This window comes from Topomyia yanbarensis, chromosome 1 (assembly GCF_030247195.1).
Source record: "Topomyia yanbarensis strain Yona2022 chromosome 1, ASM3024719v1, whole genome shotgun sequence".
NCBI lineage: Eukaryota > Metazoa > Arthropoda > Insecta > Diptera > Culicidae > Topomyia > Topomyia yanbarensis.
Genome location: NC_080670.1, coordinates 28403144 through 28422424, shown reverse-complemented (window position 1 = coordinate 28422424; position 19281 = coordinate 28403144). Strand labels below are relative to the sequence as shown.

The 19281-nt window shown below is 43.5% G+C and overlaps 4 protein-coding genes across 4 annotated transcripts in view; 1 reads left to right on the top strand and 3 right to left on the bottom strand.

Annotated features, from left to right (window-relative positions):
* The first annotated feature begins 74 nt into the window (after positions 1-74).
* LOC131677183 (CLIP domain-containing serine protease B8-like) lies at positions 75-1714 on the top strand. Its single transcript, XM_058956877.1, has 4 exons — positions 75-316; positions 387-879; positions 937-1247; positions 1313-1714. The coding sequence occupies exons 1-4, from the start codon at positions 262-264 to the stop codon at positions 1639-1641; spliced, it is 1188 nt and encodes a 395-aa protein (XP_058812860.1). The 5' UTR covers positions 75-261; the 3' UTR covers positions 1642-1714.
* Positions 1680-3055, bottom strand: LOC131677181 (CLIP domain-containing serine protease B8-like). Its single transcript, XM_058956876.1, has 3 exons — positions 2770-3055; positions 2400-2696; positions 1680-2342 (listed from the first exon to the last, which is right to left on the bottom strand). The coding sequence occupies exons 1-3, from the start codon at positions 3039-3041 to the stop codon at positions 1712-1714; spliced, it is 1200 nt and encodes a 399-aa protein (XP_058812859.1). The 5' UTR covers positions 3042-3055; the 3' UTR covers positions 1680-1711.
* A 138-nt stretch (positions 3056-3193) lies between these two features.
* Positions 3194-4675, bottom strand: LOC131677180 (CLIP domain-containing serine protease B8-like). Its single transcript, XM_058956875.1, has 5 exons — positions 4543-4675; positions 4137-4457; positions 3962-4076; positions 3601-3899; positions 3194-3541 (listed from the first exon to the last, which is right to left on the bottom strand). Exons 1-5 carry the CDS (start codon positions 4625-4627, stop codon positions 3207-3209), a joined length of 1155 nt encoding a protein of 384 aa, XP_058812858.1. The 5' UTR covers positions 4628-4675; the 3' UTR covers positions 3194-3206.
* An 11812-nt stretch (positions 4676-16487) lies between these two features.
* Positions 16488-19281, bottom strand: part of LOC131694641 (uncharacterized) — a 79062-nt gene continuing 76268 nt past the window's right edge. Inside the window, exons 4-11 of the mRNA XM_058983124.1 lie at positions 18961-19250; positions 18316-18384; positions 18107-18239; positions 17749-17986; positions 17514-17692; positions 17345-17456; positions 16947-17245; positions 16488-16885 (exon numbers count right to left, since the gene is read on the bottom strand). Of these exons, the coding sequence (XP_058839107.1) occupies positions 16554-16885; positions 16947-17245; positions 17345-17456; positions 17514-17692; positions 17749-17986; positions 18107-18239; positions 18316-18384; positions 18961-19250 (1652 nt within the window). The 3' untranslated portion in view covers positions 16488-16553. The remainder of the gene's footprint in view (positions 16886-16946; positions 17246-17344; positions 17457-17513; positions 17693-17748; positions 17987-18106; positions 18240-18315; positions 18385-18960; positions 19251-19281) is intronic.

Here is a 19281-nt window from a genome sequence, read left to right as displayed (position 1 = left end):
TTATTAGTCGTCGCTTGCTACGATGTTTCTCCTGACAGCTCATCCCTCGGATGGGGGAGAATTCAAAAAAAAAAAAAAAAAACGAGATTTTTTTTATTGCTACCTACTCGGTAAGACCGGTGTGTGGAGGCTTCGGAGATAACGGACGCACGACGAAAGTTGCAATCATCATGTTTATAAACGCTGCCGATGGCTTAGTCTGACCTCAGTCAATCATTTAATTTGCGGTGCTCGAGTCTGCTTGACGCGTTTCATGGGAGCATGTTGATTCACCTCGCGCTGCTAGTCCTGTTGGCTGGGATCTCATCACAACAAGGTTTGAACGTTTTTTTTTCGATCGCCCGCACCCACGCTGATCATTACCCGGTTCTTAATTCGTTCCTCAGATGACCATCCAGTTTGGGAGATCCACATGGACTGCAAGATCCCTAATGAGCAAACCGGTGGAACATGCAGTACTCCGAAAGATTGCCCCGCCTTCCAGGAGATCAACCGAGGTCCGGAGCTTGCCAGCGTAGGTCGCATAAGCTTCATCCGTGCACTGGAGTGTCCAATGTCCAACGAAACGTTGATTTGCTGCCCACGGACCGGAAGTTACAGGAATCCGAAGCTGTCTACGGATCTTCCCCGACGGGAACGCAACGAATCATCGCTGGATCTTGGAAATCGTTTCGGTGAAGGTACCTCCGAGTGTGGGTTTCAGGCGTTCAATCCAAAAATTCAAGGATCCATCACCGAAATTGATGAATTTCCGTGGGCCGCTTTGCTGTTCTATCGGAACAATTTTCATGGATGTGGCGGGGTACTAATTAGCAGGACGTACGTGCTGACGGCTGCCCATTGTCTCAGCGGGAAGAACTATGATCGATTTGGGCCACTGTAAGTATTGATGGGTAGTTTTTACTGTTTGATCACGTCCAAAACTATTCTCTCCAGAGCCTTCGTTCGCTTGCGCGAACACAACACTCTGTCCGATCCGGACTGCATGGTGGTTTCTAGCGGAGGAAGCTTGGAGATGGATTGTACCGAGGAGAAGATAGACGCTAGTCCCCGTTCGATCAAGGTTCACCCGAACTATCTGCCCAACAGCCAACAGCAGCATCACGACATCGGATTGGTGGAGATCGATCGCTCCGTTCCGTACTCGGACTTCCTGAGACCAATCTGTCTGCCGGAGCAGGGTATGCGAACCGGATTGGCCTCAGGGAGGGTACTCAGCGTTTGCGGATGGGGTAGGACAGACTTTTGTAAGTTCGCGGAGTACGTTGCTTTCCTGCGTAGATCACTGTAGTGACGCCTTCTTCTCTTGCAGTTAACGACGAAGTTGGTACCAGAAGTCCGGTTAAGATGAAGGCTCGTCTACCGTTCGTTGATCAGAATCGTTGCGGCGAGGCATACAAATCTCAGCTGGTTTCGCTGGGTCCTGGACAGATCTGTGCCGGTGGGAAGAAAGATCGTGACTCATGCGCCGGCGATAGCGGTTCCCCGTTGATGTTCTACGATGCATTGCATGGCGTCTGGGTGCTGACTGGGATCGTCAGTCGTGGTGCATCGACCTGCGGCATGGCTGATCGGCCCGGAATCTACACCAACGTGAAAGAGTATCTGCCCTGGATTAAGCAGAATGCGGTTCTACAGTAAGGACGGTTTCGGATCAGGTAACATCGGGTTTAGTATAAGTTCAGCAAAATATAGTTTATTCCAACCATTTTCACATCAAGGTAGTCTTCTTGATCCAAGCTAAATATTCCCGAACGTGGGTGTATATGCCAGGCCTTCCCTCGGTTCCGCACTTTTGAACTCCTAGGCTTACCAACCCGGTCAACACCCAATGTCCTTTCCTGTTGTTAAAATACATCAGCGGGGATCCACTGTCGCCAGCGCAAGTGTCCCTCGCCTTCTGTCCACCGGCACAGATCTGTCCGCTACCGAGATCCAACTTGTGCTGCCGGTAAATCTCGCGACAGTTCTGATGATCGACGTACGGCAGCACGACCTTCAACTTCACAGGGCTAACCGCGTTACCTCCCAATTCGTTGCGAAAATAGTTTGTACGTCCCCAACCGCAGACATTCAGCTTACCCCCGGATACTGCTCCATTACTAGATGCCGGATCCGGTAGACAAATTGGTTGGATAAAGCTGGAAAATTCAACCGTTTTCTCCAGCTGGACAAGGCCTAGATCGTGATGCTGACTCAGAGCGTTAGCCGCGTACTGGGGATGAGCGATAATCCGTTTCGGTTTCACATCAACCTTTCCGTCAGTACAATCCTTGAACTTGTCGTCCACCATACAGTCCGGGTCGCTGTTCAAATCATACTCTCCTAGACGAACGAACTTCCTACAGAACGGAAAAAGTATCAGACATTGAGGAACAATCGCCAACCATTTAACTCACAAATTTCCCTTTTTCTGAATAATCCTGCCCACCAAACAATGGGCAGCCGTAACCACGAACGTCCTACTGATCAACGCTCCTCCGCAGCCAGGTGAAACTGCATTAGGACCATCACCATCGTAGAGCAGCATCGCCATCCAAGGAAACTCGTCAATATCGGTTATCTGTCCACCAAGCAGTTTCTGTCCGTAGTTCTGATGCCCGCAAGTCGCTTCCTCGTCGCCGCCTACTCTGCTGTGAACTGTCATCGTTTCATCGACAACCCGCCTCGGTACACTTTCGTTCATGGATGGTTGTCTGTTGACGACAAACGAAAAAAAAAACGGATTACTTTGATTGAATTGGAACCTGTCCGATTTGATCTACTAACCTATAATTCCTACCGCTTCGCGGACAGCAAATCTTCTCCTCAGCTAATCCGGTGCACTGCAAGCGACGCAGAAAACTCACTCTACCGACGGATGTCAAACTACCGACGTCATTTATGCGTTGGTAGGCCGAGCATTCATCTAACGCTTGACAGGTTCCCGGTTGGAATTCGTTCGGAATTTGACAGGTTGTTGTAATATCCCAAATCGGATGCGATTGATCAGTCAACGTAAACGTCTCGGCACCGACGGCTAAAAGTAAAACAAACAACATCTTTCCCGATTGCCAGCTCGCCTTCGACTGATAACGACCCTTCGTGCATGCACCCTGTTGAACCACTGAAAAAGCACAATCAGTCGGACTTTGTGAAATCCCAACCCCGATAGTGACATCACACATTCGGTTCACGGTAATAATCGGTAATGATTTCGTTTTTTTTCAAGTATTTTGTATATTTTGCTTTATCCACGTCAAATACTCCCTCACACTGGTATAGACACCGGGGACGCCAGCTCTACCACAATCCCGAACGCCAAAACTGGCCACACCGGCCAACACCCAAACCGCCTTCGCCCGATCGTAATGCATCAGCGGAGATCCACTGTCACCCGCACAGGAATCCTTAGCCTTTCGGCCTCCGGCACAAAGCTGCGATCCGTGCAGTTGAACCTTCATAGTTTCGTACACTTCCCGGCACCGTTCTGAATCAACAAACGGCAGCACTACCTTCAGCTTGATCGGACTAAAACTGATCGAGCCGAGACCTTCGTTGACTGCGGAGGAACGATGGATGTTTAAATTTGCATCTAGGAATGGAAAACGCGTAACTCACAGAAATCTGTCTGCCCCCAACCGGCAACACTGTAGACTCCACCCGGACGTGCTCCGTTGTCCAGCTCCGGTTCGGGTAGACAAATCGGCCGTAGAAAGTCCGAATACGATGGAACAGGATCGATTCGAATCAGTCCCAGATCGTGATCCCGGTTCGCCGGGTCCAGATTAAAACCCGGATAGATCAGCAGCTTTCGTGGTTTGTAGTCAAGCTTCTCGTCAGAGCAGTCCAGGAATCCACTTTCCAACATACAGTCCGGGTCCTGAAAAATGTTGTACTCTCGAAGACGTACAAATTTGCTGCAATCGGGATCGACAATCAGTAACTTGTTCGGGTTAAAAAAAATTCGGATAAAACAAACAGTATATCCTGCCTTTTCCCGTCCGCGTCCGGAGAAATACAGTGAGCTGCCGTTAGAACGAAGGTTCGGCTGATCAAGGCCCCTCCGCAATGGTAGTAAAGCCCACCGGAGTTACCTGAAATGGTTTGCGTCAATCAACACACCAATCCGTTCCTGAACATGTCGATAAACTTACGATGTTGCCGTAGAAGCATGGCGGTCCACGGAAACTCGTCGATTTCCGCTATAGCCCCACCTCGAATCCGAAACGTCGGAACCTGAATCCCACAGAACTCATCTTCCTCTACCTCGTGAAATTTATAAGTCTCTCCCGTTGGACAACAAACCTCCGAACCGTCCCGTTTCCCGCACCGTATAGCCTCCTCGAACTCCACCTGACCAATCAGATTCAGTCCACTCTCGTTCGCGATCCTCAGGTATGCGGGGCAGTCTCCAGCACTTCGACAAACTCCCTTCTCCAACTCCCGCGGTATGTCACAGTCATTCGCCAACGAATCTGCGGGACGGGAAAAAACCACACTATCGCTCTAACATGCACACACTCATCACCCTTCAAACTGATCCTTAAAATTGACACAAACCTTCCAGCCTCCTCGCGTTCCCGGTCACGATCATTGCCACCGACAAGATCGCAACCGTAATCACCAAAAGCAACAGCGACACCATCTCGCGATCAGGCCAACGACTTCCGAACGACTAACCGAATTGTTTGACCTGTGTGATAGAGTGAGCATGAACGCCAATAATGGCGATCCTGCTTCGATGGCGCCACGGTTTTATGAGCAAGCAAGCAAACAAGCAAGCAGGGCGGGAAATCGATCGCAGCGTCGATCGCAAAACCGCATAACTTCCCCAGTCCGCGTGTACGGTACTGTTAGAGAGAGGGAGTCCCCTTTTCCCAACCACGTGTCCGTCTGTTTGCTTGCAAGAGACGAACCTGCCACATAGAAAAGAAGGGTGAAAGGGAACTCATTATTTGGGCTTATTGGTGCGAGAAAGTGTAGCTTACTACGATCGGTTTGTTTCGTTTTTTTTTTGTTTTCGGTACCGCCTGCTGCTTGATTGAGGGTCAGTTCTGGGAATTTTAGTCACATCGTGTGTTGTCGTCAACTAGCCGATGACGTTGTGTTCGAGCGAAAGAATTTCCGAAGCAAGTGACCGGAATGTCCGGTTTGTCCGGAAGGGGGAGGAGTTTCGTGAGTGGATTAGAAGCTGTAATACAGTCGCAATTCGATAATTGGGCTCTTTTTTTACCGGCTAGGGATTTAGGAGGAACACTGCTAGTTGGACCATAGCTCAATTGGAAAGCAAATCACATATCACGACCATTCAAAAAAGAAAATCATGTCTACTACGATTACCACCAAACAATTTCCAGTTTGAAGGTTCGAGGTGCTGGTCACACCATCGAATAACGATCGTAGCTTAATTTGAGCAAATGTAAGTTCCTATTTTTTACTGCAGCCTGTTAAGTTGACCACGGCTCATCATTCAATTGACGCAAGCAAAACAGGAAACAAGGCAAATTCATCGAGCAATGCTCGGCCAGTAAAACCTCTTGTTTTTACTGTTGAATCTTTGCCGAGAGCTAAACAGCCGTTAGTCGCGTAACAGTCCCATTAACGTGGGTATTCCCCAGGAAATGAGACTGTTATGCGGAGGAGGGCGGTAAAGAACGTTCTCTCAGCCGCCGGCCACAATCAAGATCAGCAGGTTACAGCAGTCTTTTTCAGTTCCATTTGCTCTGTGGGAGAGAAAATACATCCCTTCACTTTTTCCCAGTCGCTTTTTCATTTCGTAAACCGTTTATCTATGATACTTCACAATTTTCGCTGATGACCCCGCTGCATTGGACGAGTTTTTCGTACGGTTGAGTCAAATCGTAGATATCAATTTCGGGACTTGAAATTAACGATGGAATGGGAATTAATTTACCTGAAACTAATTTTTTGTTTCGATTTCAAGCAGCCATGTTGTCGAAACAGCAGGAATCTGAACGTAATGACGCAAATGGCACGTTCCCAGGCCTTTATTTATGTATTTAAAAGCCTTTATGGATCATTCGCCTAGCGAGAATAGAAAAATTCAAAATATCTCAGATTCCTGAATTCTCGAAATTTCAAATATGGAGCTGGCTAGATCCATAAATTCCGAGAACCTCAATTTTACTGATTCCCAGTTCCTCAGATTACCAAATTCTAAAGCTTACAGAATTGCTGATCTCCAGGCCTTCAGATTCCCAGATTTTTTTTGCTAACAGATTTTCAGATTCTAGAATTCTCCCCTTAATTCCCAGATTCGTGGATTCACAGATTTCTAGATTCTTACATACTCAAGTTCACGATTCCGGGATGTCCAAGTAATCTATTCTTAAATTCACAGATTCCCAGTTTCTCGAATTCACGGGTTACCAGATTACTCAATTATAAGATTCTAAGATTATTAGATTCCCAGATTTTCAGATTCTCAGATTCCTCAGACTCTCCGAATGCAATATTCTCAGAATCTCAAATCCCCAGATTCCAAGGATCCAAAACTCTCTGAAACCTAGGGTCTCAGAATTTTAGATTTGCATTAAAATAAGTCGAATGTTTGTGTTTCGAATTCACCTCGTCAGTAACTAGCATTAACGTGGGCCGAATTGGGAGATGTATTTACAGGTTCCCAGATTCTCAAATTTTCAAGTTAACGGATTCACAGCTGCCAATATTTGCAGATTTTTATTTCCTTCAGCTCACAGATGCCCGATTCTCATATTCTGAAACTCACAGATTCCTAGATTCTAAGTTTTTCAATTTCTCAAGTTCACAGATTCTCAGAAATACAGATTCTAAGAAATACAGATTCTTAGATTCTCCAGATTTTGCGATTCCCAGATTCTTAAGCTAACAAAATTCCTAGTTTCTCAATTAACAGACCTCCCGATAACCCGGATTCCCAAGTTCACAGAAACCTAAATTCCAAAATTCTCATATTCCGAGAATTTTTGATTTGTAGATCTTCTCGCACTTAAGACTGCTAAGTTCGCAGAATCCTTGATCATTTGGTTCTCTGATTTAGAGACTCCCAAATTCCCTAGCTAACAGGTCCCCCATCGCTGCACAGTGGGACGAGCCCGGACTTAAGTCCATATATGAAGGTTGTGGGATATTCTTACTAGTATTTTTCTCGTATCAGCAGAGTTATCAGAGACATTTTTGCGAGATTTTAGGTAATTTGAACGGCAAATGAATTTTTCACAGCTTTTTAAAGGGCTTAACTCAAGTGATTTTTGCATAATTTTATCATAGGAACTACAACCGGTTATGTTCATTTTTCAAAGCAGCGGTTGATTTTATGCATTGCATTACTTCACTAAAATTTTTCAAGTGATTAAATTACACCGTAAAATCACTACAAATAAGACACTAGTTGGTTTAGTTATTGTTAAGATAACTGTTTGTCATTAACTAATATTGAATTCGAATTTCTAATGCGATAACAACAATGACGCCCGTGAATACCCACGATCACACTATACTCATTCGAAAGCTTTTAATTTTTTCTTTAAAATGAGTCTATGCTAGTTTTGCGAAAACTTGCGATAAGCAGTCAAAATGTTAAAAAAACTATGAATGGAGACGCATGGTTATTACTGATATTAAATTTGAATAACCACTTTATAGCTAGAACAATGACACGAATACATGCACAACTTTCAAATACCATTGAAAACATGATCTACGAAGGTTTTACTAGTGATCAAGAGAAAGGAGCCGAGTGGACAGTATGGTTTTTTAGATGGTGAAGGTATTCAGAGTGCTTAAAATTCAGTAAATATTGTCAATCTATTGAAATATGTCATTAAATGTTTCTGAAACTATTTCTTGATAACTTACACAGTACCGGTCAAGTTTAGTGAACACAGTCGAGGTCTAGTTTTGTGTCAAAAATAAAAGAAAATTTCGTTTTCACATCAAGTAATCCAATAATGAATTGAACGTTCCAAAATTAGTCGAACACATCGTATTTGATCCTTAAAAACTAAATAATTATTTCTGAAACACCATAATGATATGTAATTCAACTAGTTTCAACATGGAAAATAAATTCAGCTTACCATAATTACTATTAAAATTATCATTCTTAATAGTTAGCAATTCAGCGTCAAAAATTTCTTTAAAAAAAATTATGAACCTCCACAGCAAAATAAGTATTTTTGAGCCACCCTAATCCACAATAAAGGTTTTTTTTTAAACAAATGTTAATATCAAAACCGATTTAGCGCACGAAAATTAATATGCAGAAGTTTTAAGAACATTTCGATAAAATAGATATTTTTGAGACACCCTAATGCATAGTAAATGCTTATTTTTAATATGTTTTAATATCAAAATCGAATTGAGCATACCAAAATTACATAAAACCGTCCTATTTGAACAAATACGGCATAGTTTTGACTTAAGTCCACCTTTTGTTCTAAGTCGTCCCACTGTGCGCTGGTAGTCACATTCGTTGAATCAAAGAGTCTCAGATTGGTCGTGTGCCAAAATTTCAGATTTCTGGCTGTTGTTTTCTGTGTTTGCTATTACAGAACATTGGAAATATTTCACTAAACAAGTCTTCAACATTAGTTTTCTTTGTATCTTCATCCGCGAAGGTTCAACTTTATTTATTTAAATCACTATTGATTACATTAACAAAAAAAATTCATTTAGTTTTTTTTGAGGGTTGCCTTATTGTAGTTGTAAAACTGGGCTCCCTGTCAGACTCTCTCACTACAATTGCAGACGAGGACTTTACAATTCCGTGTACCATGGAGAAGGGCTCGAGCGTTTTTGTTTTGTTTTGTCACGTCTAGATTTTACAACCGTACGACCATTCATATATTCTCGTCCGTACTTGAATATTTGCGCAGACCATGAATCTGATATTTAATTTGCAGTGTGCGGGTCAGATTTTAAAAGAGGCTGGGTTCCCCCGTATAATTAGGTTGCCCGGGCATGTCACCTTGGACTGTTGTCTAGCGGATATGGCGTTTTTATGTCGCGTGTGTTAGCGTATATGTATCTTCGCGAGTATGAATTCAATTTTATAACTGTGTGGCCATTCGCCACTTATGGTCTTGAACGATCGGTCGTAGCAGCAAGAAGTGGGCATTTAATTTTGATCACCCATAAATTTATATATTCCTTGTTTTGACGTGAGTCGCTTTTTTTCCCTTTTTCGAGGTTTGTAGGAACGTGTATTTTCCGCTGAACAATAGACAGAGAAAGATTGACCGAAACGGTGACAATTCAGCTTTTGTTACTGCAACTAGTCGCAACATTTTAGTCGCATTGACTAATTACGTCTATATTCATAGCGATGGCATTCTTATTTAGTTTCATTTCATTGGCATTCGAAAAACCTCACATTCGTTGTTTTTGGAATTCGTCTGGAACTTGTAACTGTTTTTTTATGAATGTTTTTTTTTTGTCTCGAGCAGATTATTACTTCAATAGACCCAAATCGATCATGCTACAAATGAGTCTTCACCTCTTTCATCGACCCGTACACTCCAGAAGAATAGATGAGCTTCGAAGTCGATGGCTTCGTCCCAAATTATTAGCAAAAAGCTGCAACTAGTCGCCCCATTTTAGTCGCATTCCCTAATTACGTATATGCATCAATATTCATAGCGATGACATTCTTATTCAGCTTCATTCCATTAGCTTTCCAAAAACCTCACAATCGTTGTTTTCGGAATTCGTCTGGAACTTGTAACTGTTTTTATGAACATTTTTTTTGGTCTCTTGCAGATTACTACTTCAGTAGACCCAAATCGATCTGCTACAAATGAGTCTTCACCTCTTTCATCGGTCCGTACACTCCAGAAGAAGAGGTGAGCTTTGAAGTCGATGGCTTCATCCCAACTTATTAGCTAAAAGTTGCAACTAGTCGCAACATTTTAGTCGCATTCCGTAATTATGTATATATGCGTCAATAAATGCATATCCATAGCGATGACATTCTTATTCAGCTTCATTTAATTAGCATTCCAAAAACAATGAATACGCGGTCTGGAGCCTCAGGCCGATTACTACTTCATCAGACCCAAATCGATCTTGAAGCGTGTTTCAATGTATATAAAATATATTCAGCAACTGTTCACTCATTTCTTCCAGAGCTCCCGTTCAACTTGGTTATCAAAATAAATTAGCATAATAGAAGGCTGTAAACTGAAAATATACAGTTGCTTTCCGAGCCAGGAACTCATTTCCGACCAACAAACTAATTTGTAATGCATTCGAATTCCACTTTCTCGAAGCCGAAAAATGCCAACTTTACAACCAACTTCCTCAACAGGTGAACCCGAATAACTTGCACTTGAATCTGCCACGGTTTTTTCTCTCTTCCCTCTCTCTCTCTCTCTCTCTCTCTCTCGCGTGCAGTAAAATTGCAACCACACACCGGTCAGTCGAAATTAGCATAAATTACAACCTAATGAGTGTGTGGCTGTGTATCGTTTTGCCAGCTCCACCCCGTAACCCATTCTCCGTGGATCGGTTTCAATTAATTCAAAAATTAATTGTCAAGCTTCTGCGCGCTCGTGACCATGTAATGTGTTGTCTAGAGGATATGAGCGACATTTTTCATTAATCCAGCTGAAGCCAAGAATCTAGTAGGCTGCCAGAACCGAGGATAAGGACTTTCGGGCGTTTGTGGGTTCATGCTTGAGTAAATTTGTAATTGATAAAACTTTCACTTAATTAACGCGATGTTTTAATGTTGGCGAGATCGTGGGCGTAAGTATGTGTTGATGATCGCAATTAAGTGTTCACGTTTGTGACCAGATTAGTATTATCGCGAATGCCATGAGCAGTTGTACGTTTTGAATGAGAGATATTGTGAGTGTATATGGGAGAATATGGAAGTGATTGGGTAAGTGAGTATTGGTACGAGTCTAAATCAAGATGTAGTAAAAAGGAAAAATAACACGCCGAAGAATGATAAAAACAAGACGCACAAAAATGAAGTAGGAGTGTATAAATTGACCGAAATTATTTTTGGTATACATGACTAGTGGAAAAGCAAACTAATATAAATTCACTAAAAGTAATGAAATGGAAGAAAACAACAAATGTTACATGCAAACAAACTACTTGAACTCGCTTAGGACGTTAGAGACATGCATTAGAATGCCAGCAAATAAATTCTGTCGGATTATTCTGACCGAATCCATTACTCAGACTCAGCTGTTAGAAAATAAGCAGCCGGATCGACAACGGAGAATGGACCAAATAAAACGTACCTCGCATCGCATCTTCTATACACAGATAAACAAAAAACGAGTACATAACAATTGTTCACTAAAAAAAAATAATGTTATTACAAATACTATCACTAATAGTCATCTACTTTTACATTTCTTGAAGGTTCAGTTGAGATACCCCTAAAAAACGATCAACCCTGAATAGGAAAACAATAGTCTCTCGCCACACATCCGGCAAAATTTTCGGAGGAAAAAAATCAGTACTACTGTACTACCAATATCCCGAATACATTGACTGGCTCTCATGAAGACAAAGTGCAGCTAAGAAAACCGCTCCGCTCATCCCCAAAGACGGTCGCCCTCGAGCCATCATCAGCTTAACCTTAATGGCTGGTCGTTAGTTTGAACTGCTACAGAGTATGAAAAAACGCAAAACATGAAAAAGACCCATAAGCCCTTTCGGTCTCATCGATGCACCACTATCAAAATTAAAAAAAATGCTTTTGTAGGATAACCCTTTTTGCTACACGTTTGGCTGGAATGTACAAAATTCTGTAGCGTTAGGTTCTTTGCCATATTCTCCATGAGCGGCTCCCAACATCGGCATATCCGGATACGATGGCTTGACTAATCAAATAATGCGATACGGTGTGGACAAAGAAAACCTGCGTATGCCCAAGTCCGAACCACGATAGTGTGCTCGTTGTTCCACTCTATCGACCCGGTCTGTCCAGCGGTCGAGCAATCCTTTGATGCGCCGGAGGTGCCCGCTACTGCCGCACCTACAGCTATTGTCGCCTACCGGTGTAAATCTTGTACCACCGAGACCAGGGTTGAACTGCTCTACCCGTCAAAAGCTTGCAATCGTTTCAAAAACTATTGCAACACCCATATTAACTGTCGTATTCTCCTCCCCGGGCACAAATTTAATTATTTAAATTATGGGAAAGACATCTGTCTAACGACGGTTAAATCTACAGGCAATAAAATAGTATGAGATTCGCCTTAAGAGCTGGATATACTTCAACTTCATTGTCTTTAGACTAATATCCATTCGGCTTCCTGTCCTAGACATCTTCAGCTGGTTACCGACGCTACCACTTCTGACTCTAGATCTGCATAAACCGGGCAAATGAAGCAAGCACAGTTTTGTCAAAATGGAAAGGAACAGCTCATGATTTAAAGAAGGAAAATATACACAATTATGTTTTCCAAGTTTTCAACACATACATCAATCATCTGATAAGTATTACAATACGTTCATTTCCTATATACTTCTGAATCTATTGTTTCTTCGACACATCCATGAAAGTCGATATTTGTGGAATTCCGGACCATATACGCTCGCAAGTGGCTCCAAACATGTTTTATAACAAATTCCAAGAAGTCGACTGCTGTAAGATATCTCGGATAGCCTCAGTTCCATTGACGCTATTCGCTCGATGAAACATGGAAAGCATTCCTCGTATTTTTCGGGGGGAAATACGGGAGCTACTGAGTGCTTTATCTGTCAAATCTTGTCAGATTACCTAGGTCTGTGTCCCTTCTCATTACTTCATTCCGGGCAACAGGAAAGCGGACTCTTTAGCTAAGGTGCGTGCTTTAGAAAGTGACATTTATGAAAGACTAATCTTCTTCAACGAATTTTTCAGTATTACCCATCGGAGAACCCTCGAAAGTTGGCAAACTTCCTGGAACAATGGCAAACTAAGGAAGGACATTCGATAGTCGCTAAGGTATCGACGAAACCTTGGTTCAAGGGGATGGATGTGGATCGTGACTTCATTCGTGGTATGTCCCGACTCATGGCAAATCATTACACGCGGGAAGCACATCTCCGGCGCATTGGGCTCGTGGATAGTGGTATCTGCGCTTGTGACGACGGCTATCACGATATCGAGCACGTTATCTGGGCGTGCACCGAGTGCGGTTCCGCCAGGTCTCGGCTAATGGACACCTTCCGGGCCCGAAGAAGACCAGCCAACGTCCCGGTTCGAGATGTTATGGCAAGCCGCGATCTCCTCTATATCTCCCTCATCTACACCTTCCCAAAAACCATCAATATTCAGATTTAAGTACCCCTTGAATTTTTCTTATCATTCCAAGAAGTACCCACTTCCGCCTGTACCATACACCCACGAAGATTTGATGCGACTCCAAGGCGACACCAAACATCTCTGTGGAATGAGCCAACAGACACGGGACCTTGAGCATAAACATCACAGGAAAAAAAACTGTAGTGATTTTGTTTAGTAGGAATAATTATATAGAAACCAGTAAACTACCCCGGCAGGCTTTTTTTAAACGGGACCCCGAAACGTTAGAAATTATTCTACTCCAAAATATTGAAAGAATTGCGTAGTAGGTTCATATTGTATTATAATTGCATAGTAGTTTTACATCATCTCTGCTTTTCAGCTGTCATTTTTTTCGTAAGTCGAACCTTTTCTTTACATGATTCAATTTATTTTTTAAATTGAAATGTGCATTATTTCTATCTCATTTCTATCATTTTTTTCAGTTTTCTCTGTCTTCTGTAACCACATAAATCCATCTTCTCAAATGTCACTATTGATGGCGTCAGAGTCCACTTCTCTTTATTTCGACAAGAACCGCTTAATGTACGTATTGCAGGTCGTGTAGCCGTGACTCAATTTTTTCATCGTCTATATACACGGGCATCTTGTTTTTAACGCTGTCGCACTAACTACAAGTTTATGGTTCTTGAATATCTTTGCTTGGGCCAACTTTTTTTAATTATTCAAGTACTGTGGGGTTAAGATGACGTAGTTGGTGGTAGAAACGTCCATTTCTAAGTAAAGGACGGACTCAAGCGACTGCAACTTGATTAATTAAGAAGCCGATCGTGACGGTCGCGAATTCTTGTAGGTGCATCTGTTTCTAGTTGTTAACGAAGTGTGCCGTTCGCGACAAAGTCCATCCATAGCTAGCGATTTTTATTTATTAAAAACAGGACTCACAAGAGCTCCAGGAGAAATACACCATTGAAAACGATAAGTAGATATTGTGAGGAGGAAGATAGACCTACTGGACGAATTCGAATACCTAATGATTTGAATATTCCGCGCTTTCTTTAGTGTTGTTTCGGTTGTGCGTACATCGAGCTGTGCCTTAAAGAGTGCCCATCGATGTTTTTCTCGTTAACCCATCAACGATCCGGCGCCAATAATCGCCTTTTTGGGCCTAACATTACTTCCCTCTCCTTCCGCGGTCTACGTTCGGGCCTGACCGACGTCGGAATTTATCAATAAACTCTTTGGGGTTACCAGGAGTGGCACATCCCTGTGCAACTTCAGCTAGTCCAAGTCGATCACGGAGTAGCAGCTAGGAGTGGTCGCACAAGCTCAAACTCAGGCTCAACAAGCTCTTCAATTTGCTTCGAACGTCTTGTACTGTCTGAAGTAGCCGGGCGTTCCGACCTTCAGGAAATTCCTATAGCTCATAGGTACAGTAAAAGATGTCCTATCATGGGAATTCCTCTTTCTAAGTCGAGAGAGCATAACGATATTTCGTGGTGAGGTACATCACTTCACTTTTAGCATTTCTTCAAAAGAGAGCGTCCCTCAAGGCAACGCTTCTGTTGCTTCTGGAAAGTTTTCAACAATCCCACTGCAAAAATCATACCCATGATAATGGGTGGTCATGGTGTCGAATTTCTAGCATTAAATACCGCGGTGCTAAACGCCGAACAAAACGGAAATGACGCAATTTGACAATGCAAACCCAGCGAAAATTATCCGGTGCGAGTCTAAATGGACGCAGGATTTTGTACTGTCTTAAACCTGAATGAAATCACTTGCAATCCATAATGTTCACTGACCAAAGGCCTTAGAAACAGCCAACCCAACGCTTTGGTAGATCCATGTATGATAAATAGTGACGACACCATTGACCTCGACTTTGAAAGCGGGTACGTAGATGTAATAGTCTTTCATAAAAGACTGCGTATGAAATGTCAGTTAACCGCCTTAGACAGAATATCACAACGGTGAGTTTATCTAGGCGAACTTCCGAGATCTCTGTCACGGCTGCATCACTTCGCTCGAGTTCTATAGAATAGTTAGCGCTTAGCTGGTTCGGAAGAAAATATGGCCCGCCAGGGTTTAACGGTGTATGGCTTTAAGCGGCAAATAGCTACCGAACCAACATGCTTGCAGTTTATTTGATATCTTTCGACCATATACATGGAGTACATTTTCACTGCTCGGTGGTTCTGCATCAGATTATCACTGCAAGTGAGAAACATAATTTGGTTGCCTCCAACTTTATCGAAGTCTACAAATGAATCCAGCTTTGTTGGGAGAAGTTATTAAACTTTGAACGAAATGTCGACTAAGTCAGTTTGGCGTGGGTCCTACCCTAGTAACAATAGAGGTTTTATGATAGTTTTATAGCCACTTATTAAACTTAGATTGCACTTGTAGCGTGCTATAAAACTTCAATTGTTACTTGGGTAATAGCGCAAATCAATAGTCGCTTCCCACGATATATATATATATTTTTTTATTGAGAAAATAGTTTAGCTGAATAGTATGTTTGGAAGAATGTTAATAAATAATATGAATCATCTTTTGGGTAGAAAATTTAAGGTCCACGCAGGTCCAGTACGCCAACAAAAAATTTTAAACAGAGAGATGTCTTTTACAAAGTTGTGTAACGAGTCAACGATAATTTCTTCCGACCATGCCCATGTTCTTGCTCAGCAAACGAATGAAAAGCAGTACTACCCAGCCGAGCTTGTGAAATAACTCAGCTGTCCTCAAAAAAACAGTGAGGACAAAATCTTGTGATTATGTGATTGAATGTTAACACCAAGGTGCTTAGAGTTCTAAGGTGATTCGTCTTTGGCAGTAACTGGGTGAGGAGTGAGGTAAGCGTGCAGCAGACTGCGGGGAAGAAAAATGACAGCGAACAACTTTGTTTACTCACTGAAATCCAAACAAACATATGGAGAGAACTAGTAAACAATGTTGTTAGCTGTCGTTTCTAAAACCAACATGGCTGATCAGCGTTTTTGAGGATCGTATCACCTGAGAATAAAAACTCCTTGGTTAACACAGTAGTGATTGATTTCAAGAACAGCAATATTCGGCCAACCGTACGCAAAGTTGAGTGTTAATAGATGCAACAATTGTACCCCGATGCAGAGCAAGTCTAAGAAGTGCTGAAGAGATAAAATCGAAATGTTAAACCCAAGTTAGTATGTTAGTATTTATTGGAAGAAGTCGAACCCGAGATTCTCTTCGGATCAAGAAATGAAATCACGACAAATACGTGTCATCTTTTATTCAGTTACCTACACTCGACCGCTAGAAATATCAATCTGCGTCGTCACTCTCACAAACGAGCGTTCTCCTTTATCCAGTTCAGATACTCGCGCACATTGGTATACACTCCAGGAATCCCTTCAGTTCCACACTCGCGAACCCCCAGCGAAACGATCCCCGTCAGCACCCAAACGCCCTTCGTCACGTCATAGTACATCAGCGGGGAACCGCTGTCTCCGCCACAGGTATCCTTAGCCTTCTGTCCACCGGCACACAACTGCCCCGAACCGATCTCAAGCTGCTGCGGTCGGAAGACCTTCTTACAGGTGTCGGGATCCACGTACGGCAGTACCACCTTCAGCTTGATCGGACTGAGCGCGTTGTTACCGAGTTGTTTACGAACTAGTAGACGAAAGAGATTTAAAAATTTACCACCAAGAACCAGAATCCGCCGCAAACCTACAGATATCCGTTCGACCCCACCCGGAAACGATCAGCTTTTTGCCCTCCGCCGCTCCGTTATCCAGCTCCGGTTCCGGTAGGCAGATCGGTCTCAGAAAGTCCGAGTACGGTGGGCTCGGTTCGATTTCGATCAACGCAAGATCGTGATGCTTGTTGCGACCGTCGTGGTCGTACTGCGGGTGGACCAGAATGTTGACCGGTGCAGCGTCGAACTTTTCCTCCGAACAATCCTGGAAGTTCTGCTCGATCACGCAGTCCGGATCGTCGTACACGTTGTACTCCCGCAGCCGGACGAATTTGCTGCGGAAGATCGTTAATAGATTAATAGGAGGGAGTTTGTCCTAAGAATTTCAAAAGAGGGAAAAAGGATCGAATTAAGTTTCAAATGTATTTACTTACAGCGGACCCTTGGTGTCGTACTCCCGTCCCGTGACGCAGTGTGCAGCCGTGATGACAAAGTTCCTACTGATCAGGGCACCTCCGCAACCATGAACCACCGAACTGGAATCGCCTAAAAGAATCGATAAGTACCATTTGTTACGAAACGCCTTGAAGCGCATGCACCCACGGGTTTCGTACAGCAGCATCGCCATCCAGGGAAACTCGTCAATGTTAGCAATCTCGCCACCTCGAATTTTCGCCACATACGTCTGAAAACCGCACGTTTCGTCTTCACCAAATCGCGAATGTACCACCGCCGATTTGGGTCGAATGCGTCTCGGAAGGCTCTCGTTCAGTGTCGGCGAGCTGCAACGATCAGTCCAAAATCGCCTACTTCGATACAAAACTTCAAAACTACTTACCCGTAACTGCCCGAACGTGGACAACAGACGCCGCCTACTTCGATCTGCTCCAAACCGGCACCAACCGTGGCATTACACTGCACCTGTTTTAAGAAGCTCAACCTACCGACGGAACTTAAACTCGCCGGATCGTTTATGGCACCGTAAGCTCCACACTCGTCCGGCGGCCGACAAATTCCCTGCTGCTGCTCATTCGGTATACTGCATACGGTTGTTACCTCCCAAACCGGCGACGCTGCTAAACGGATACAGATGAATGTTACGACCGAAAAAAATGGAAATAAAAACAAAAACGAAAAGCGAATCAAACCGGAAATGCTTTGCCTTCTTGATCGAGAGCTGAAAACAAAAAATTCACCTTGCTCTGGTTGCTGTTCTTGTTGTTGTTGTGGTTGCGGCGTCGAGGGTTTGATCGAAAATGTCACCACAAATGCGCTGGTTATTAGTACCGATCGGAGCACGGCTACAGGTCCCATCTTGTCCCGGTTGAACTGTAGTGCCGAAATGTTGAAATTTATTTGACGAACACCGCGACGGATTGATTGCTACTAAGTTAAATTAAACAACCTGATAAGTTCGGGAATATGTAATCAGCTGCTGGTGCTGCTGCTGTTGCTGTCGAACGAACCCGCGATCCTAGTACGAATGTAAATCAAAACCCTAACCAATGGCGACAAGCAGCAAGCAAAAGAGCGAGAGAGAGAGAGAGAGAGAGAGAGAGAAAGAAACAGACAATGATCAGACGAGAGTTAAAGAAATTAACGACACACAGCCGGAGCGCGTGTTCGTGTGAAAACAAACGATCGGGTGCCGATCGGCAGTGGGGGAAGTTTTGTTGATCGAATTACTTTTGATAATTATTTTTGTGGTTTAGATCAGATCGTTTGTATCCGATTCCCTTTTTATCCCATCAAATTATTCCATTTTCTATCCTGTCGTTGATAGCTGGCAGCACTGTCACTAATAAAAACCGCAAACAGTATTTATCACCTACCCACGAGATAGACGCGGAACGAAGGAAGTAGCCAACAGCCGAACGCCTATTTGCTCCGGACAAACACAAACATATTGAGATAGTCTTTGGACACACACTGGAATTAACGAGCATAAAACTTTGTTTCGTTTCCTTTTATTTACAATCATCGATCATACACTAAGTCGTTGCTTTGCAACCGGAATTTCCCAACCGCCCTGGGGAACTTCCCAAACTCAAAACCTTATCACGCTTCTGATCCAACCAACATAGCTCGCCACGCGGGTATACATTCCAGCCCAACCTTCGAGACCGCATCGATTGCCGAACGAAACGATCCCTTCGATAGTCCAGTACAGCCGCTGAGTCATCAACGGTCCACCGGAATCTCCGTGACAAGCATCGATGTTGAAGTTTCCTCCAGCACACAACTGACCCGCACTAACGGTAACCCGTTTGCCCCATTTGGCCTGACACTGGCTTTGATCCACGATCGGGACATCTGCTTTCTGCTTCACACCGCTATGACCTACGATCGTAAGTTCGGTTTAAAACTCCGA

What these genes read in the sequence shown, in the direction of transcription:
- LOC131677180 (XM_058956875.1), bottom strand. Translation starts at nt 4,627, where the DNA reads ATGGTGTCGCTGTTGCTTTTGGTGATTACGGTTGCGATCTTGTCGGTG. An exon ending in CATGCTTCTACGGCAACATC is followed by an intron (nt 4,077 to 4,136) that starts GTAAGTTTATCG and finishes AAACCATTTCAG; the next exon opens with GTAACTCCGGTGGGCTTTAC. An exon ending in TTGGGGGCAGACAGATTTCT is followed by an intron (nt 3,542 to 3,600) that starts GTGAGTTACGCG and finishes GTTCCTCCGCAG; the next exon opens with TCAACGAAGGTCTCGGCTCG.
- LOC131677181 (XM_058956876.1), bottom strand. Translation starts at nt 3,041, where the DNA reads ATGTTGTTTGTTTTACTTTTAGCCGTCGGTGCCGAGACGTTTACGTTG. An exon ending in CGAAGCGGTAGGAATTATAG is followed by an intron (nt 2,697 to 2,769) that starts GTTAGTAGATCA and finishes TGTCGTCAACAG; the next exon opens with ACAACCATCCATGAACGAAA. An exon ending in ATTCAGAAAAAGGGAAATTT is followed by an intron (nt 2,343 to 2,399) that starts GTGAGTTAAATG and finishes TCCGTTCTGTAG; the next exon opens with GAAGTTCGTTCGTCTAGGAG.
- LOC131677183 (XM_058956877.1), top strand. Translation starts at nt 262, where the DNA reads ATGTTGATTCACCTCGCGCTGCTAGTCCTGTTGGCTGGGATCTCATCA. An exon ending in TGGGATCTCATCACAACAAG is followed by an intron (nt 317 to 386) that starts GTTTGAACGTTT and finishes TTCGTTCCTCAG; the next exon opens with ATGACCATCCAGTTTGGGAG. An exon ending in ATGGGGTAGGACAGACTTTT is followed by an intron (nt 1,248 to 1,312) that starts GTAAGTTCGCGG and finishes CTTCTCTTGCAG; the next exon opens with TTAACGACGAAGTTGGTACC.